The 20,655-nt window shown below is 50.7% G+C and overlaps 1 protein-coding gene across 1 annotated transcript in view; it reads left to right on the top strand.

Moving 5' to 3' along the window:
* The window catches only part of SORBS1 (sorbin and SH3 domain containing 1), a 201,596-nt gene that overhangs the window by 72,608 nt on the left and 108,333 nt on the right, over positions 1-20,655 (top strand). The window contains exons 5-7 of the mRNA XM_036264595.1: positions 9,070-9,122; positions 12,651-12,719; positions 17,148-17,276. Coding sequence (XP_036120488.1) covers positions 9,113-9,122; positions 12,651-12,719; positions 17,148-17,276 — 208 coding nt within the window. The 5' untranslated portion in view covers positions 9,070-9,112. The remainder of the gene's footprint in view (positions 1-9,069; positions 9,123-12,650; positions 12,720-17,147; positions 17,277-20,655) is intronic.

Raw genomic sequence — 20,655 nt, forward strand, 5'->3', positions numbered from 1 at the left:
TTAAACAAAAGCAGTCACTGGCGACTTGTGCTGGAATTCCACGGCTGGGGCATTTGCCATTCGTTCCGTGGAAGACTGCATCGCGGGGCTGCCACGTTCTCACGGACAAGCTTGTTCGTGGCATTTCTTCAGCTTGTCTCCTAGACTTTTCTCTTAGAAGGTCTAAAGATTATACAGTTGCGTGTCAAACGCCAAGTATGAGCTAAAAAAAAAATGCCTTTCATTATAAAAGAAATATAACTACCTTATAAAACAGTTTGGAAAATATGAATGAAATAAAGTTAGCAGTAATTCCTCATTACCATCTTATTTCTTGAATTTGGGCATATTTCCTTTCAAATACATGCATGTGTTTTGTTTTTTGCATAATTATAATCACAGATGTCGCATAGACCTACACCCTGCTTCATTCACCTAATCTTATGAAAAGAACGAAGTCTTTTTCCATGCTGTGTGGCCTGTGTAACCATTATTTTCATACCTACTCCATAGTCCGCACCGAGGGGTGTGGCCACGTCATGGGTCTGGTGCGCTATCACTAAATACTGGTGTGTTACTGGGTTTTCGCTGTTATTAATACAGTCGTGGGAAACTTCTTCGTCTGCCTAGCTTTGTCACTGGGGTCCTTTCTTCAGGTTGGACTCCCCTGGGGTGCAAAGGGTGAGCGGGGCATCGCTCCTGGTGCAGGGGCTGAAAATGCAACAGTGCCCAGCGTCACTGCCCCAACAGGACGATGCCAGCAGCTTCGCATTTGTCCACATTGAGTATTAATGTTTTAAAATTTGCGGACTAATTTAAGAAGTGGAAAAATGGTTAGTCATTATGTGAATCTTTTTTCTTTTCAACATCAGGTTAAGTGAACATTTTCTCATAGCTCTATTTATTGTTTGCATTTTTCTCTTGGAATTATTTCGTGCCTTTAAATTTTCTTCTTGGCAATAAGTGTGAGTACACTATGAAATAAGGATATTAACCTCCTGTTTGCTGCAAACTGTGCATTTTAATATGTAAGTAAAATAAATGATTACAGGTTGTCTCCTAAATTCTATTGTCTGAAGTGCAAATAAAACTGCATTCATTGACTTAAAGTACGTTGGGGCTGTATTTTGGTCACTGGCAATTTTCTTGGCGGAATTAGCTTCGTACATTGGTTTAAAGGCTCCACTTAGGTATAAAAGGCGAAAAGGCCTGCAGATTTATTGGTAGTTAACTTTCCAACTCTGAGCCGCCTCTTGTTCCGCATGGACCTGGGATGAGAGTGTGACGGTTTTCGTGGACTTGGGCATGGGATTGCTGAGTCCTGTGATTATAAGTAGGTCTTATTAAAACACGTTTCTTATCATCATGAATTTTAATGGGGATTAAAAACTAAACTAGCCCTGGCTGGTTTGGCTCAGCAGTTAGAGTGTCGGCCTACGGTCCAGAGAGACCCGGGTTCGGTTCCCACTAAGGGCATGTACCTCGGTTGCAGTTTGTCCCCGGCCCTGGTTAGTTGTGTGGGTGGCAGCCACTCGATGTGTCCCTTTCACGTTGATGTTTCTCTCTCTCTCTCTCCCTCCCACTCTATCTGAACAAAAAATGGAAAAATGTCCTCAGGTGAGGATAAAAAAAAAAACTAAACCAAACCGAAGTATAAACCTGTAGTTTATGTGGGGCAAGTGGATCTGGCTACTGGGACTGGCCTTCAAGTTTGGGGAGGTGAGAGGAGAGGCATTAGTGGGAAGAAACAAAAACAAAAACAAAAAACACTCAGAAATGGAAAATCTTGTCAGGGTTCAGTAGGAGTGACAGATGTGGTACACATGGAGTTTAGGGTTCATTGGGGATGTGGGGGAAAAGAGACTGGAAATATAATTGGAACCTCATCTCATAGGGTTTTGTGGTACAATAAAGAATTTGAACTTGATGTTTTAGACTATTGTTTCCCAAAGTGTGGCATTTGAGGTGATTTTAGAAGGTATGTCATTGAACATTTGAACATTTTAGTGTTAACTCATTCCTTGATTCTCTTTCCCATGCAGAATTCATTTCTTTATTTCTGTGCCCTTGTAACACTTAGGTCAGGTTGCTAGCAGAAGGGTCGCCCATTGTGCTAGGTTTCAGTGGGATAAGTATGTCACCCGAGACCTCTGTGATAGCCCCAAGGCAGCAGCTGTGTCTGATTCATGTTGGTGTCCTCTGGGCTGAGCACTGTCCTGGGCCGTAGTAGGTTAAACAAAAGCTGTTGAGCCCAGCCGGTGTGGCTCAGTGGTTGAGCATCGACCCATGCACCAGGAGGTCGCCAGTTCGATTCCTGGTCAGGGCACATGCCCAGGTTGTGGGCTGGATCCCCAGTAGGGGGGCATGCAGGAGGCAGCCAGTCAATGTTCTCTCTCATCGATGTTTCTATCTCTCCCTCTCCCTTCTTTTCTCTCTAAAAATCAATAAAGAAAAAAAATTTTTTTTAAAAAAAGAAAAGCTGTTGAATGGGATCATCGGATCTGTGTTTTAGATCCATTCTTCCTTCTGCGGAGCTTCACCACCTTTTTCCCTTTTGCCCTGTGTTCATGGCCTGTGGATGTTTCTCCGCATTGAAGTCTGACCCAGGAACTCTTGCGCTGCTGAAGTCAGAATGTGGCAGGACAGGGACTGTAAAGGCGATTCCGAGCCTTGTGAAGCTACTGCAATGGTCCAGGAATGAGGTGATGGGCTAGGACGTTGAGTGTGCGGACGGGAAGGCAGAGGTGGCTGGGGCACCTGAGTCAGGAAGACGGAAGAGGTGACAAGACCAGGCAGCTGACCAGCTGTGGGCGGAGGGCGTGGCAACGAAAGAGGAGAAAGCAGTGCGCTCAGACCTGCGCGAGGGGCAGGTGGTCTCTCCACCAGTATTGACTGGGTGCCTACTCTGCTGGGCGCCTTACTAAACGTTAGGATCGAGATGAACAACACCCTGCCTGCCTGAAGGTGCTCACTGTCTGGTGGGCCTCATGTAGGAGGCCTAAATGGAGGAGCAGAGGCTGGGAGGGAGGGTGGGGAGAGGTGAGTGATGGGCTCGGCCTGCATTGTTCAGTGAGTTATGGGGCAACGTCGCAAGGCCCCAGAGAGGAAACTGGCACTGGGCAGTCCACTGGCCGTGGAGGGCGGAGTCTCCCTGGAATGCACATCTGTGGCCGAGCGGCCAGAGGTGCCCTGAGGAGCTAGAAGAGGGCGAGGAAAGGGGCTTAATAGAAGGGAAAGAGCAACTTCTTCTGAATCTGTTTTTGTACCCAAATAATAAGGGGAAGAAGAGATTTCTGGTTTTACACACCTGTTTTATTTTTGGAGCACAGAACCCATGTATCCAAGGAAAGCTCAGGAAGTCTAAAGGAATGAACCGGTAAAAGGACAGCTGCCCTGGGGGAAGTGAGAGGTGGGGACTGGCTGGGCGGTGCCTGCTCTGGGGCCCGAGGAGGCTCCTGGAACCTCCTTCAGCACACGTGGAAAACCGTGAAAATGGGCCATGCACCCCGCATGGATCCTCTGGTTCTACTGCTCCGGCTGAAATCCTCATGAGTGAGTGTGTCGCTGGAAAGGAATGAACCCAGCTCAGGGCCCACCAGCACTTAAACTCCTAGGAGGACCCCAGAGGCTGGTTCCTAGAGGCAGGATACTCACGGCCCAGGGTAAACTGGTCCACAGTGACACTTACAAATCAGGACCAGAAAGCGTTTGTGGGAGGAGGAAGGAGTTAACTGTCTTGAATTCAGTGGAAAGGTCAGAGGTCCTGATCAGTTTAGAACTCATCGGGCTTGGCCTCGTGGGTGCGCTGGAAACCTTTCTGAAGGCCATTTCAGATAATTGGTTAGAACGGAAACTGTTGGAGGGACTCCAGGAGGAAATGGGAGGACGTAGGGGTGGCCTTTCTGATGTGTTTTCCTATTGCTCCCTCTCTGAACGCATCGATCTTACACAGAAAGCTTGTGTACGTCGTGCTCTGAGCCCCCTGCCGCGTTATGGGGTTCCAGACTGAAGTTAATGTCAGGGTGGAGTTTATCCTAACTTCCTCCCCTTGCAAGGAAGTGGTAGTGATTCAGTGTTTTATCCTTTCTGGTTTTCCGAGGAGCCTCTGCACCCTCTGCATTAACGCAGAGTGCATTGGAAGAGAAATGACATTAATGGAGGTTGAGAAGAGGATGAGCTGTCGAAATACTGGAGAAGCATGGAGTTTAAAGCAGTGGGGCCCTGTGGGCTGTCCCTATTCCTTCCCAGCCGTTGGAAGTTGCTGCAAACATGTCAAGTCCCAGATTGGATTTCAAAGCCAGAGCATAACCAGGGTCTGGTCAGAGTGGGGAGCTAGCTTCCTCTTGAGCAGCTGCAGTAGAGTTAGGGAAGGTCTGGTTATCTCGAAGATAAGACTCCAAAGTTAGGTTCTGAAGGCTAAATAGAGACAAGGGCAAAGTTCATGCTCGAGCGCCAGCTGTATGCTTGGTCCTGAGGACACAGTGTGTCTGCTCCCGAAACTTACACAGGGCCCAGGAGAAGCCCAGCTGAGAGGTCAACCAAAGGCTCCTTCTCTTCCAAGATCTTTTGCTGGACTTTGAACTCACTTTTACAGGCAAACTCAATTCCTCCCTAGTCACATATCCCTGAGCCACCCATATAAGGACCGTCTTTCCTTCCCCAACCAAAAAACCCATATTTAGTTATTGGATCCTATTTCAGCTGGAAGCAGGAGTATAACTTTTGCTTTTCAGTAATGATTCACTCTGTGTCCTCTCAGAATTATAGGGTCATGAAGTTAGGGAGGGACCATACAGAACTGTTAATTATCCAGATGCATTCTTAACAAGTCTGGCTACTTCACATCTTGTTCTTCTGGTGGAATGTCTGTGTTGATGTTGATGCTTCGGCGCTCTGACCAAGTACGGTAGGTCCCACAGCCCAAGGGGTGGAATGGTGGCTGGACCCTCGCTGGCCCACCCAAGCTGTGGCACTGTGTGGTTCTGGCAACCCGTTGGGGAAATAGCTGTCCAGTTTTGCCACTAGATGGCACTGTTCATTTTTTGGCTTTTACCCAAAGTTGCCTACCTCCTTTGGAGGGGACATGTGGGAGAAATTCCAAAGAGGTGCCATCATGTTCTCAACCAAATCAAGCTCTTTACAGCTTAGTTTTAAAATAAATATTAAGTGTCACAGGTTTTTATGTAAAATAAACTCTCACATTCTACATGTGATTGTAATAGCTTGTACGGTGTCCAAATAAACAGCAGAGACTGGGTTACGACTTTCAAAACGCTTTTGGCGGTCTTCTGGTCGGGCTGTTTGTGCGGCCTCCGGGATGCGTCCTCGCTGACCAGACCATTTGCTGAGCCATGTGGGGTTTGGATCTGGCTAGTCATACTGCAGGAGAGAGGGGTGAAGATCCTCCTCTCCCAGGGAAACCTCAGGGACGCCCTCCTCCCCCTCATCCTTGCTGGTCAAGGTTCTTGGGTTGCAAATGACCAGAAACCACTCCTGGTCAACTGACTCTGAAAGGAGGTTTATTGGCAAGATCGCAGGTGGTTCTGAGTGTATGGGAGGCGGGAGAACGGCACTCAGAACAGGGGCAGGGATTCAAGGAGGCTGAGTTGGCTGGAATCAGAGCCAAAATCAGGCCCTGGAATAGTCTGGAGAGGGTGTCACTGCTGTTGCCGCTGTTGGCGAGGACTGGACCCTGGGCGCCATCCTTGGCACAGCTGCCACTGCCATTCTTGCCGCAGGGTTTATTTTAAACGGTCCACTGCGTCTCTGTGTCACTGGCTGCAGATTCAGTCAGTCACCAAGTGACAGCATGCAGCAGAACCTACTCCCCAAAAAGTCTTTGTGTGCAGAGCTGGTACTCACCTACACATTGTCATTGTCGCCCACGACTGTCATACTAGTTCTTAAAATATCAAACTGGTGCCCTACCACCCCAAGCCCGTCTGCTTCCAGCTTCTTACAGTCAGTCCAGCCACCACATGGTTAACACCTGGCACAGGGAGGGTCCTCGCAGAGACGGCTTCCGCTGGCACCTACTGGTAGACAGTTGTGGCAAAGTTATGGATAGTATTTTGGAGATTATCCCTGACCATGTGTACATCAGATTAGTTTGTAAGTAAGAGGGGGCTGGCACTTAGAAGTCACTAGTATGTATGCTGAGAAATATAAAAGGTGCGAAAGGCTACCCACATTTGATAGTGATGACTCATCAGTGTGAGACAGGCATCCTTTGTGTCTGGTTCAGAGGACATGTCCATTCATCTCTTCCCCTGCCTAAGAATGCCCTTGTGCTAGGGACTTGTACAATTAAGATGAATTTAACTAAACCATACTGAGGAAATTGGTAAATGAATTATAGAGTGGTAATACTATGAAATATTATACAGCCATTAAAATGATGGATATAATGGCTGTCCAAGTCCAGGAAATGTTAATGAAACATTTAATAAGAGTTAGAACACAAAACTGTTGGCTCAGCGGTTGGAGCATCAGTGTGCGGACCAGAGAGTCCCGGATTCCGTTCCTGCTAGGGGCACGTATCGAAAAAAAAAGAACGCAAAACTGTCTAGATGTTATGGTTACAACTATATAAACGCTATTTATGCAAATAGATAAAGGTGGAAAGACTAGTAAAGGAATAAAAGTACTTTCTGTGAAGAGCTCCATGGTTGAATCAATACCATTTCTTCAATAGTGCTTTAAAAGTTGAATAGATAAAACCTTAACATAATAAAGTTGATCACTAAAATTATTTTCATGAAAAAGTTTGGATGCTGTCACCACAGCCCTTGTGGTCCCGGATGCGAGCTGATGTATCATCCAGCCAGGGCTGGAGGCTGCCGGGGCGTTCAGGACAGGAAGGTGTGCTCCTCCGCTGGGAGAACGGCTGTCTCCACCCTTAGAGGAGGATCCGAGGGGGCGGTTGAAGGTCACGGACAGTCCCAGGTGGATTGACAGTGACAGAGGCAGTTACTGCTGATTTGGGCGCCTAGGACTTGGAATGATTTCCTCGTCGCCCTGAGCTCTCTCCTCGGGCGGTTCCAAGGATGCTGAGCAAGGCAGCCACCCGGAAAGGGAACACGTGCCGTGTTCAAAGGAAACCAAAGCATGTCTCCTGTGCAGACCCTCAGACCACACTGACCTTCTTATTGCAGGGTTTACGAACCTGAGAGCTGATTTCCTCTACATCACTGCTTTTCACACTTTAAAGTGCATAGGGACCAGCTAGGGATCTTTTTAAAACGTAGATTCTGAGGGGGGGAAAGGAGGGACATCTCTAATTTTTTAAAATATTAATAAACTAAGTATTAAAAACTAAAAAATTATTTATATCAAAAAATAAATTGCAGATTCTGTTTCCTCCTCACCTCCTCACCTCCTCTCCATCCACCTCTGTCCTCCCAACCCTTCCTGTCCCTGTCCTTTCTCCCAGCTCCTCTCCCCTTCCTCTCGCTCTCCCCCTTCATACACTTCTCTTTTCCCTTTTTCCCTCCAGAAACTGAAGGCGCATCTCCAGGTCTTTAAGCCTCATTATGTTTCCCAAACTGACTCCCTAGGAGCTTCGTAGCCTGTTTCAGCGCATGCATTTCTTTTGGAAAAAATCTTTTAAAAATTAATTAATAAATAAAAATAAAATGCAGATTCTAAGGGGGGGGGAGGAGAGCCATCTGTAATTTTTAAAATATTGATAAATTAAGTATCAAAAAATAAAGTATTTCTATCAAAAATAAAATAAAGTGCCGATTCTAGCTCAGTTGGTGTAGTCGGAGTCTCTGCGTTTTTAATGAGCTCCCAGCTGATGCCAGTGCTGCTGTCTGTGGACCACAGAACAGCAGGGCTCCAGGTGTCCTGCAGACTCCTTTTCAGATTGCCCTCCTGACGTGCTACACCTTGCTGTCCGGACCACGTGCAAGACCTGTGCTTTGAGCACAAACACTGCCGAGAGCACTTGAAGAAGACCTGCGTAAAGGGAGACATTGTTATTCTCATGAATTGGAAAATTCAACATTGTTAAAATGTTCATTTTCCCCAGATTAATCTATAGATTCAACATGATCACAATAAAAATTCCAGCAGTCTTTTGTTTTGGGTAGAAGTTGACAAGATGATGATTCTAAATTTTATATGAAAATGCAGAGGACCTAGAAGAGCCAAAATGATTTTGAGAAAGAGCGAAGTTGGAAGAAGACTCACTCTACCTGATTTCAAGACTTACTATAAAATTATATAATCAAGACAATGAGTTATTGGATAAAGACAGATCAATGGAACAGAACAAAGTCTAGATATAGACCTACACATATGTGGCCAAATGCTAAATTGTATTATGCTAAGGGAGAGAAGCCAGGTACAGAAGGTTACATGCACTATGATACTATTTATATAAAATTCTAGAAAAGAAGGAACTGTAGTGGCAGGAAGCAGATCAGATTGCTCGGGACTGGGGACAAGACCGTATTAACTGACAGGTTATCCATTTGAGTGGCGGGGGTAAACGCAGTGCCTAAGAGCCCGGCTTCCCGTAGCAACTCTGCCACCTTGGCAGGCAAGCTACTCACCTCTCTGTGCCTTGGTTTCCTCATGTTTATGAACTAATACAGTGTTAGTGCTTACCTAGTAGGGTTGTTGTGAGGATCAAGTGAATCAATATGTTTAAAACATCTAGAACATTTCCCTGTGCCTAATAAGCTATATGTATTAATGCTGCTGCTGCTGTTGTTATTATTGTTATTGACCTCTGATTATATTGTGATTTTACCTTTCTTCTAAAATTTGGTTCTTTCTTTCACCCTTTCCTTGACCCATGTGCACTCTTGTAACTTGAGGGTTTCACTCGAATGTTAGAGCTAGAAGAGATCGCGGACAGTATTAAAACTAAGTATGGGTGACAGCTGAGGCCAAGGAGGTTGAGTGATGTCAAGGTCATGTAGTACGTAGCAGACCAAGAACCAGAAGCCTGGCCACATCAACGCCTGGTTCAGCTCTGCTTTATCAAGGCGATAGGTGTTGTTTTCATTTTTAATGTGAACCACGGGGATTTATCGGGAACCTGCCATTCATGGTTCCATTGTGTGGTTTGTTTTTCTGCAGAGCAGTTCGGAGCCCCAGCTGCAGAAGACGCCCTGTCACCACCATGAGCTCTGGTAAGTCATTAAACCCTTTCCTCTGGACAGATCTACAAAACTGGGCAGTTTACCCAGACTTCCTACGTACTCTGAAGGTTCTAACCACGTTTCTTTTTATTTGAGACCTGGGTAAGTGCCAAAGCTTTGGCAGAAGTCGTGTCACTATCATCACATCCACTCTAAAGGGATTATTACCTGCCATGTGACAGGAACTATGCCACACACGGTACCTGACACTCCCAATCTTTGTAATAGCTTCCTTTCTCTCTATTTTTAACAACTTTATTGAGATATAATTGGCATACAATAAACTGTGGATATTTTAGGTATACAGTTTGATAAACTTTAACATGTATACACCTCAGTGGCATTTCTTAATCCCAGGGACCACAGCAAAAGTAAACAGATTTGCCTATGGTAGTAAAAATCAAGACCTAAACAAATGAGCCGTTTTGAGTATGTTGAATCTAGAGCGGGGTGGAAAGCACAGGCTGGCGAGACGGAGAAGGGACAGATCCCTGCCCCTGCAGCCAAGAGCTGCCAGCCCGCCAGCCCAGAGCGTGAGCAGAGAGGTTTCCATCTGGAAGCTACGGCCTTGCCGGCCTCCGCTCCGGAGCCTGCCGGGGCCCCTGGCGACCTGTGGCCGTGGGGCGAGGGTGACCCGGGGGACAGCTCCCTCAGGGTATCCTGATCCTGCGTTATTTCCCGAGTGTTCCAGAGACCCCTGTGGGTGAACACTCTTTCCATTTGTTGACACACAGTGTCCTTTTAGCCAGGTTCTAAACTGGGCAGGACAATGTGTGCTTAGGACCGAGGGGGCTCTGGGTGGAATAGCTCAGGGCCACAACTTAGCTTGTGTGACCTTGGGCCTGTGGTGGACCCTTCTCCTCTAAAACAGGACGTCCTCAAGGCACCAGCTCACTGGGGTGTGGGGCAGCGCTGCCTGCACACGGAGGCCTGTGCCCAAGGCTCGGCCAGTGTGCCCAGGGCTGCCAGCTCTCATGTCCTCCCTGAGCAGAGGGGCTGGTCCCTGCTGCCCTCGGGGCTTCTGCTGTGCTCAGAGGCCGCCCCCCCCCGCCCCCCCCGGGGCTCAGGCACTGCTGGCAGCCCCCGCTTCGTCTCATTATTTGGTTTTATTTAACTTTTTGTTTTTTTTAAACCTTTGCTCTGCAGCCTAAAGTGTTTTGTTCTTCTGAGATCAGAATCAGCCTAGCCGGGCATCGCTACTTACTGCTGGCGAGTAAGGGCAGAGGAAGTAGGAAGGGAGGGGCGGGGAGGCCGGGCTGTGGGGTGCCTGCGGGGCTTCTCCCAGCTTCGCCCTCTGCTGGGCTGCCAGGAGGCTTTTCGTACGGAGTCCAACGCGTCCGGACCCTCTGGCCTGATAACCCCACTCCCGGGAATTTCTATCTCAGTTCAAGGAAACGAAAACGTCTCCCATGAAGGTGGGAATCGGGAGGTGCGCTGTATTCACTTGATGGAATACCATGCCACTGTTCACATGGTCATTAGGGAGCAAGCAGCTGTGTGGAAAATACTTGTTTTAACCTCGGAGACAGAGCAGCATGAAAACGATGCATTCTCTTTATTCCAAGTCGGGACTGGGCTGCCAGTTGCCGAGAGAGGCGCTTCCCTGCATTCCCTCATTTCGTTCTTCCGGCAAAGCCGCAAAGGTGGGCATGGTCCACCTCCCCCATCCTGGAGATGGGGAAACTGAGGCCCGGAGGGCTAGCCATGGGCATCACCGGTTAGTGTGCAGTGGAGCTAGGCCAAAGCAGACTGTTGGACACTAGCACACTGTGCTGCGGAGTTTGAGTTAAGGGGATGGAATTCTTTTTCAAAATTTCTTCAACTTAGCTGTGTTTAATTGAAAGAAGGAAAGAGGAAAGGGAAGACACGGGGCTGGAGCTGGTGGAAGCTCAGCGGCGGCCCATGCGGGCCTGGGGGGATCCGGAACACAGTCTACCAAGTCTGCGGTCCTAGAAAGGAGACGGCCAGGAGGAATCAGGGCAGCCGTGTGGCCAGGATGGTCAAAGGGCGGAGGGGGAGTAGGACCTGTGATGTTTATTTCACTTGGATTTCTGGCCTTACTGCCAACACCCTCCTTTCCTGCGTCCAGCAATGGAGGCGCGAGGGAGCCTTGGCATCCGGGAGAGCTGGCCTCCACCGCCGGTGGACTGGAGGTGGGAAACAGGACGGAGCCCGCGGGGCCATGTCGGGCGGTCCAGGCTGCCAGAGGGAGGGGCCGTGGCCCTGCTCCTATCTGCCTCCCGGAGCATCCAGGCTGGCCTGACAGGGAGGCTGAGTGTTAAGGGACTAGGTAGGGCGGCCTTGTCTCAGCCAAATGAGCTACTGGGTTTGGGGACAGGGCCTCAGTGTCCGCAGCTGAGCAGGACTCAGACAGATCTGGCTGACCCAGAGAAGGTGACGTTGCCTCAAGGAGCATAGGATTTCCTCAGGTAAGAAAAGGAGGAGGCAGTCTCAGGCCCAGGCTCGAGGGTGGTGAGAGGAGGTGGACGTGGCAGGCAGGCGAGGAGGAAAGAGCAGCCGGAAGCGGGCTGGGACCTGGGTGAAGAGCCTCCAGCCCGGCTGAGGTGCCCGGGCTTTGTCCCGTGGGTAGCTGCTGGCCATCGGGGCTTGTGTGTTTGCTTAGATTATCAAGATCGGTTCATTAATTTAAATACAATCAGGTATGTCAAGATACAGGTCATCCCTCCTAAAAAACTATATTCTAAACAATCATTGGTACATTCTGGGGAAGTTGCAATATATTTCCCCATGGAAATAATGTAAATAAGTGGTTAAATTCCCAAACTAAACCCCAGTAGTTTTACTTTTAAAGCAGAGTGAAATCCAGTAGCGGGAGTTTAGACAATCGTATTGCATTGCACCGTTTAGTGTTCATCTGTCCCGCACCTGGGGCCTTTACCAGGCGGTGGTCAGGTCAGGGCTGGAAGGTGCTTTCCGATGCGGACTGAGGATTGGGGCAGAGAAGGGGCAGAATGGAGGCAGGGAGGGCAGTCAGGAAGTCATGTCATCTCTGGGCAATAACACAGGAGCCTCAGCGGAGGGCCGTGGGCTGGTGAGGAGCGGGCAGTGTCTGGGGAGGGACAGCATGGTCTGGTGGCCGCAGGGCACAGGCTGGGGGAAGGGAAGTATCAAAGGGCTGCCGTTTCAGTTGTCTGGCGGCTCCCTGGATGCACAGGGACGCCTGTGAGCTGGCCTTTGAATGGGTAGATAAGCCTTCGTCAGGCAGGAGATGCCATTTCGAGGGAATTAAGCGGATTTTTTAAAATGTCAGAAATGAAGCCATAGCAAGAAGGCAGGCGAAGTTACATCACCCACCATGTATTTCCATCCCAAACAACTTTTGCCTTCTCCCCTGGTTCGGGCTGCTCACAGTTCTCAGAATTCTCCCACGATGCCTGAGGGGGCCGTCCCCAGGCCTGAGACCACCTGCCTGTCCCCAGCACCTCCCATCCGGTGGGACTCATCAGCATTGGGGAGACCTTGTTCATAGCCTCATGCTTTTCTCTCTCATTCCTTCAGAATGTGATGTTGGCGCTTCAAAAGCTGTGGTGAACGGGTTGGCACCAGGCAGCAATGGGCAGGACAAAGGTAAGGCCCGGACAGGGAAGCCCGGCTCGGTACTGGGAAGCCTTTCCCGAGGAGCAGAGGATGCCAGGCCTGTCCACCTGCCTGGTGGGAATAGTCCCTGGTCCAGTCAGGCTGTGAACCGAGACCTGTTTCCCACACTGACTCTCTGAGACTGTGAGCGTGATCCTGCGCTCAGGAGTCAGGCTGCTGTTTCCCACTGTGAGGCGACTCACTGAAACTGTCCCTGGCTCCCAGGATGTGCCAAACAGCAGAGCAAACACAGACGGAGGTGCGCCTCCCGCCTGGTGCACGTGGCGCTATCCGGCCTGCGGTGCCCTGACCTCGCGTTTCACCCTGGCGGTCCTGGCCCTGAGGCAAGCGCCCGAATGGCTGAGACAAATTATGTATTTCAGTGGCGTTCATGTCGTGCACATCCTCTCATATTTTCAGTTTTTAAAAATTTTAGGGCCAAAAATTTAAGTGTGAAATGAGTGATGGATAAGATGACCCTTGAGGTCCCATCCGCCCTGTCGTTTCTCATCCTGAATGTCTCGACGTGGCTGCTGAGCAGCTTCCTGTATCCCGTCCGCAGTGCGGTGTGGGGTGGGGGATAAGATACAGGTTCAAGTCCCAGTCCTGCCGCTCAGACATCCCAGGGGTCCTTTGTCCTTATGGGTATGAACGCATCTCTAGAAAACACAGGAATTGCACAATCTGAGTATTTATTCCTGCTTCCGGTACCGGGTGCCCATGATTCTGCCTGTGCTCGTCCCACTGAATTTTATGGTACCAAAGAGGGAGGGCAAAAGGCCTGTCATTGGGCATAAGTGATTTCAGAGTTTGACAGGTTTGGCCTTTGTAATTTTCACCTGGTTTGGCCAAGTATTCCTTCTGAGACAAGGCCAAATGTAAAGTCAGAAGGAAGAGCCAGAGGGGGGAGGCATGGAGAGCTGGAAGGATGGGGGGTGGGGACGGGTTCCGCTGGCAGCAGGTGTCCTGCTGCTGGCCTGACCTCCCGGCCTCCCTGCCTGGCCGCCCTTCTCTGCTCATGGTGCGGGGCTGTGTTCTTAGGGGCTGTTGAAGGCGGTGCCTGTGGCGTGGCTCCAGGGGAGGGTTGAATCATCCAGCGAGGAGCATGGGAGAGGCTGGGACTCTGATGCTTTTAAAACCTGTGGGGCCATTGACACCATCCCTGTGAACTCACTGGGAGAAGAGACTTCAGGGGTTTCTTCCTGGGAGGAGGGTGTCAGTGGAGGTGGATTCCCCTCGCTCTTCTGTAAGACTCAGCTTTGGTTGGCAAGAGGAGACAGGTGCAGCCTGCAGGTCGCTGTGGTGGCCTGAGACAGCCGAGCTCTAGTCCCGGCCTTTCCCCTTGAGAGCTGGATGCTCTGAGCAGCTCTCTGAGCCTCTTGCTGCTGCTTCTGAAAAAGGTAAGAGAACGAAAGCCTCCCACCCAGCAGCCTCCCCGCCGGACTACTGCTGTGAAAGCATGTTGTATCTTCACGCCTGCAGCCCTTCCACGACCCGGCTCTCCTGAAGCTCCGCTGGGTGTCAGGGTCCGGGGCTGTGCACTCGGGTGCTGCCCATAGTCTTGAACACGCACTCGTACCCTTGGCAACCTCTTGCCCAGGAAAGGGTGACTTTAAGCAAGACCATCTGCTGCCCGACAGATGGGGCTTCTGATTTGCTTGGGGACAGAAGGCTGTGATTGTCAGCAGACACGGACCCCAGAAGTCACAATTCTGGGGAAGCAGCTGTGATGGCTGAAAGAACCAGGCAACTCACAAACTCATTCCTTCCCTTCCTCCACTCACCTGGGGCCTGAGCTGTAGCTCTCCTTGGAGCCCTCCTCCCAACACAGACATCCGACATTCTCGGGGGCCCCTTGGGCCCCGATTGCTCTCCCCTTCCTCTATTTGCCAGGCCATCTGCATCTCTAAATCTTGGCAAGTTCCTGGTGTGGCAGGAGGTACAGAGTCACTGACCAACTGCATGCGGGTGACGGTTGGAGGGAGGGTTCTGCCATCTGGGCACAGAACTCAAACAGGAGAAAGCAGGTTATTTCAAATGACTCCATCTACCGCTCTTTCTAGTGTTTTTTTCATGTGGCCGGCTTCCTCCTATTGTCCCTGCCCAGTTCCTCAACTGCCTGAGTATTTCCCAGTGTTCTTCCTGGAGGCACCATGTACCCTTTTGTGTTCGCAGCAGCTGCCGACCCCTTACGTGCACGCTCTGTTTCTGCTGTTAAAATAATTCCTGTGAAGACAGTGAAAAGCTCTTCAGGCCTAGTACTCCCTCCAGGTACCTCTCCTTGGGTTGGCTTCTTTTCTGTAATTGTCAGCAGATCATGCATGGTGTTCCTTTCCTCCTTCATTCTAACAAAGGCTTGGAGGCTTAATCTTTGCATGTGTAGGAGCCATTCCCACTCACTTTCTCGGCTGGTTTCCTCTCTTCCTCGGTGTGTGTGTGTGTGTTTCTGTGAGCCAGCCAGTCTGGAGACAAACGGGCAGATTAGGAGAAGGGTCATCCAGGGGCTAAACATTTCCTGTGCAGGTCTGAGGTGCATGGACTTCTCAGGTTCTCCCTAGAGGTCTCCAGTTCCCAGGACTTTATTTGGAACTTCAGTCTCCTCGAGAATTCATGTGGTTGCACGAGGAACCTCTGAACTGGGCTGAACTTGAGCAGCTACCCTGGATGCCACACCTGGATGCCCCTCTGGTGCTTGCTGGGTCACCTCCCGAGCGCTCCCTCCCCAACCCCAGCTGCACCTGCAGTCACTCTCTGCCTCCTCTCTCCAAGAAGGGGTCCAGTTCAGTGCCAGCTCCTACTCACAGCTCCTCTGAGGAAGCAGGACCAGCGAGGCCCAGGTGGCGCTCATCCCGGGCGCTTTCGGGAGGTGGGCACATTTGGCTGTGCGTCCAGGAACCCACGGGTGGGCTGGATTTGTCAGTTTACCCCTCATGCTTTTGGTTTTTGTTTTTTAGTTTTTTTCCTTTATTGATTTTAGAGAGAGAGGAAGAGAGAGGGAGAAAGATGGGAACATCGATGAGAGAGAACATCGATTGGCCGCCTCCTGCATGCCCCCCACTGGAGATCAGGCCCACAACCTGGGCATGTGCCCTGACCAGGAATCAAACTGGCGACCCCTTGGTGCAGGGGTCGATGCTCAACCACTGAGCCACACCGGCTGGACTGCACCTCGTCCTTTTGAAAAGACAGAGAATCAGTCTCCCACTGGTTCTGTGACATCAGCGCCTTATCCTCTGGATGGAGTTGGATAAGTCAGATGCTCCCCGAGGCCCCGGCCCGCCGTGCTATCCATTGTGTCTTTGTGCATTGCTTTCAGGGCAAGAGGTGCTGATGGGGCAGATCCGTCCTCTCCTGCTACGCTAGTGACCACTCTGCCTGAGCTGGCAGACAGGGCTGCTGGAGTGGACACGTAGACAAAGGCTTTGCTTTTCTCCGCCTGGCACAGGGGATGAGGTGGACGTCTGCGCCCACATCCTGTCCAATGCCCACCTTAAACTAGACCCTATACTCCCAGGCTAGACAGTTTTCGGTCAGAGATCCCAGCTGTGTGGTGAGCAGTTTGGAAAATGAACTGTGGGATTCAGCGCAGCTCCGCTGCACCGAGGGAAGCACCGAGCACGTGCCTGTGAGGACTGCGGGCGGCCGCAGGGCCGCGTTCCCGGAGGGCGGGCTTCCAGCTCTTTTGAAGCCTATTTCGAAATGGCTCTCAGTGGGATTCTGAGAGATGACCTGGGCCTGTCATTAGGCCATTGTCAACTGCAGGAGAGGTCGGGACCCCGTGACGGCTCAGCCGGGGCTGCGGCGCACACTGTTCATGAAAGGATTTAGCGTTTCTGGCTCCTCCTTTGGTGTGAATTTTCTTCATTAAGTTTGGAATGTGAGGCTCTCTCACCCATGGTCTTTCTCCCCAGGCAGCAGATCCTGTCTCATCTTTTCAGGGGTCCTGACTTGCTGATACAGATTTCTTTTCCTTTTTCCATTGGAGAGAGATTCTCTGCAGAAAACCACCTAATTCCTGATGTTGCTAGCTGGAGCTTTTATAAGACGGATGGTCTGGAAGCTTGAGAAATCTTTCACAAACTCTTTCTTGAACTGTGCCTTACTAATTGGTCCGATGTCTGCTCACCAACCTAAACTTCATTTAATAAAAGAAATAAACCTGCTTTCATTTTGAAATGACTTCAGCTGATACTGTAACTCATCCATTGACTCCATTTCTCCCTAACTGCATAGTGAGTGGTAAACCTCTGAAAATGTGACTTGTTCCTCTTCACCACCCACAGATTAATTTTCATAGACCATATGACTGCTACAGCCAGGTTCATCTCATTCCCCAGCTCTAACAAGTTTCGAGCTGACTATTCTTAATCCTTTCGGAGCCTCGGATTCAGTCCTCTCTTTGGGGTTTTTCCTTTTCAGACATGGATCCTACAAAAGTCTGCACTGGGAAGGGAGCCGTGACTCTCCGGGCCTCATCCTCCTACAGGGACACCCCAAGCAGTAGCCCTGTGAGCCCTCAGGAAACCCCGAAGCACGAAAGCAAATCAGGTGAGCCACCCCTGTGACTAGGGGCAGGTGTGTAAGCCACATGGAAGGGCATGGATTCATCCGCTGCTTCCTGATTCTCTCAGCGGCCCATGGGGCAGTCAGCTCCTTGTCCCACCTGTGGTGGGTGGTGATCAATGCCCTGAACTGACAGGTACTCATTTGCCTCTGACAAAGGCACAGTGGCAACCACCAGTTTATTTTAGCTTTTGACTGAACAGATGAGCAGAAACCCTGCGACGGAGCTGGTGGTTTTGCAGGCTGCACTGCTGCGGACATGGGGAGGGAGTAGTGAGAGGGGCCAGCGGTTGGGTCTCTGAGGACTTGGCTGTGACTGGGGCTCGGAGGAAGCCAGGGGCACCGAGAAGTGCAAGCAGCTGACCGAAGTGGCTCCCAGGAAAGCAGGGATGGGCAGGGCTCAGGCCTGGGGGGAGCCGAGGGAGCAGAATCAAAAGAGCAGTTCTGAGGCCAGTGCAAACAAGGAGCAAAGGGAGACAGAAGAAGCTTGTCTGGAGCCCCACCCACCCCGACCTGTCACTCGGGAAGCCTGGGTGTCTAGAGCATGCTGTTGAGGTTTAGACCTGGGACTTTGGAACCTGGTGGATCTGTGTTCAAGTCCTTCACCACCTGTTGGCTATGCAACCTTGGACATGATATTTAGTCTCTCCGCCTGGCAGTCTCATCTGTAGAATGGGGTTGATCGCTGCAGCTGCCTCACAGCATGGTCGTGAGGGTGCAATACGGGAAATGTTCTGCACCACACCTGGTGGCAGAGGGTGACCTGCATCTGCTGCAACAGGAGGGGGGGGGGCACTACCTTGGGGAGCGCTTTCTGGCCTTGGGTAAGTCACGCCTCTGAAACACATGAAATCTGGGGCACTTAGGCAAATGGCTTCCAAGCCATTCTAGTTCCAAAATGCTCTGTAACCTTGGGAAGATGGGGTTATTTCGGCCTCTCTGGAGAGGGCTGTTCACAGCCAAGTGCCCGGGAGCTGGGAAACGCTGACTTGGAGGTTCCATGGGCGCTGTTGGTAGAGGCTGGGACAGCCTCTCTCCACTGTAGGGCGGTGAGTGGTTCTCACCGGAGCTGCATCAGAACCGCCTCGAGTAAAACAGTTCCTGGGCCCCCAGGCCAGAGGTTTAGAGGGCAGGATCCCAGCTGGAAGGTCCGGGGTAGGGTTTGAGGTGTTGCATTTCTGACAGGTTCCCAGGTCATGCTGATGCTGCTGGTCCTAGGACCACGTCTGAGAGCTGCTGCTATGGGGAATGGGAGTTTTTCCTTGAAGTGAGGAAATAAAGGGGGAAAAGGAATTGGGTTGACATCTATTCCCTTGGGAATGAAGAGGAGGGGGAGAGGGGCATGAGAACTCCGGCTCAGTGGGGAGCAGCATGTTATGATAAGTCGGAATCAGATAGGGTGGAAATGGTCAGTGCCTGGCGTCCTGGGAACTGACTTTCTTTCGGTACTTCCTCCTCCCCTCCCCCCTTCTCCACCCGCCTGCCCCCGGTATCAGGTGCCGAGGCAGATAGATGTCCAAGGATGAGACCAGGCTGGGGTTCGAGCTTCTTTCTGCCTTGGCACTAGAACCTGAAGGCAGCTTCTTGGCCCTAGCTTCCTGAGCCTACACCTGACTCTTGCCCTGCTGGGTTTGCCACTCATCTCCAGAAAAGGTGGGGCCAGGAAGTGAAGGCAAAATAATTTTGTCCTAAAATAAATCTAATCAGCCTCTTCAGGCCTAATTGGGAATATGCAGCTTCCAGGCTGGAGGAAGAGAGAATCCCAAGGGATGATTAAAGAGGGGAAAAACCATCCTTCAGCTCAATGGCTGAATAAAATGACCCATCAACCACCTGGCCCTTTCTCTGGTGGTGTATGGCAGGAGAGGGAGCTTTGAGCTCCCCCTGGTGGTTATAGAGCGGCACTGTCAGAATGCAAATGCTACTCCTTTTCTTTCCATTTTATTGATTTGAGAGAGAGGGAAAGGGTGTGAAGAGAGGGAGAAAAACGTTGATTTGTTGTTCCACCTATTTATGTAGTCATTGGTTGGTTCTTGTAATTGCCCGACCAGATATCGAACCCACAATCTTGGCTGTTGGGATGACACTCTAACCAACTGAGCTACCCAGCCAGGGCTGCAAATGCTACTCTGTATCACTGTCCCTAGGCTTTCTTGCTACAGTACTGGGTAGCTATTTGAGGCACTTTAGGACATGCTCTCTAATCTTCAAATAATTATACATCTTACAAATTTCTAACAGCTAATTTGGGTGATAAAAGATTATGTTTTAAAACGCAAGTAACTCTGAAGAATTGGGGGATGCTATCAGTCATTCACACCTTACAGTTTGGGAACTGACCTGACACAGACTGAATTCCATTCACTGGGGACAGACCCAGGATTAGGCACTAGAGCAGTTCGGGTGGAAAGGAACAAGCTTGATTTGAGTGGAGGGGAAGATGCCCCGTACTGGTTAGGAGTACACAACAGGCTGGAAGGAGTTAACATGGGGTGAGGTTAAAAGGAGGTAACTCTAGAGATAGGACCTGCAGGACTGGGGATCTTGTCCTTGTACCCTGCTGCTCATTGACCAGCATCCTGCCGGCTCTTGACTGGCTCCCTAGTCCTCCCCTCCTCCCTGCCTACTCCCTCCATCTGGGCCTCTGGACAACAGCTTGCTGGCCCACACCAGTCTCCAGTTCTGTCCTGGCCCTGGGACCCTGGGCCAGACCTGCCTCACAGTTTTCAGGAATCTCTGCAGGTCGCATGCCCAGGCTGCCTGGGAGCCCACGCGTGAGGCCATGAGCGCTCTTGCCAAGGATTGGGCATGCTTTCTGCTCCCAGTGTCTTCACAGATAGTCAATGTCAGATGGCATCCAGTCCCCCCTTACCACCAGGCCCAGCCTCTGTCCCCCAGCTGCTCTCTCCTGCCGCCCCCGCCTTTATTCCCTGCCTTTGCCACCTTCTTCCATCCCTACAGGTTTCCAAGTTGTGGATCATTGGCCTGGACCGGAAGTTCCAGCTCTACCTGTGTCCTGGATTCCTTCCTTAAATGGCTCTTTGACACCCACATTTAGAGACACGCCCTGCTTCTAGTCCTCGGTCCAGCTCTGTCATCCTGGGGAGAGGGGCTCATCCTTGCGACAGTCCTCCATCGAGGCTCGGCTCTGCCACGTCGCCATCCTTGTGACGTGGGCAAATTACCCAACCTGAGAGAGCTTCCGTTTCCTCATTTATAAATAAGAATGATCTTAATAGAGCTGTTGGGATTCAGTGAGTTCTTTATGTCAAGACTTCACACAGAGCCAGACACAAGCAGGTGCTGTCTAATGGCAGCCGTCCTAATTCCTCAGGCCGGGAGGCCCTCACGGACCTTCAGGCAT

Source organism: Molossus molossus, unplaced genomic scaffold (assembly GCF_014108415.1).
Source record: "Molossus molossus isolate mMolMol1 unplaced genomic scaffold, mMolMol1.p scaffold_m16_p_17, whole genome shotgun sequence".
NCBI lineage: Eukaryota > Metazoa > Chordata > Mammalia > Chiroptera > Molossidae > Molossus > Molossus molossus.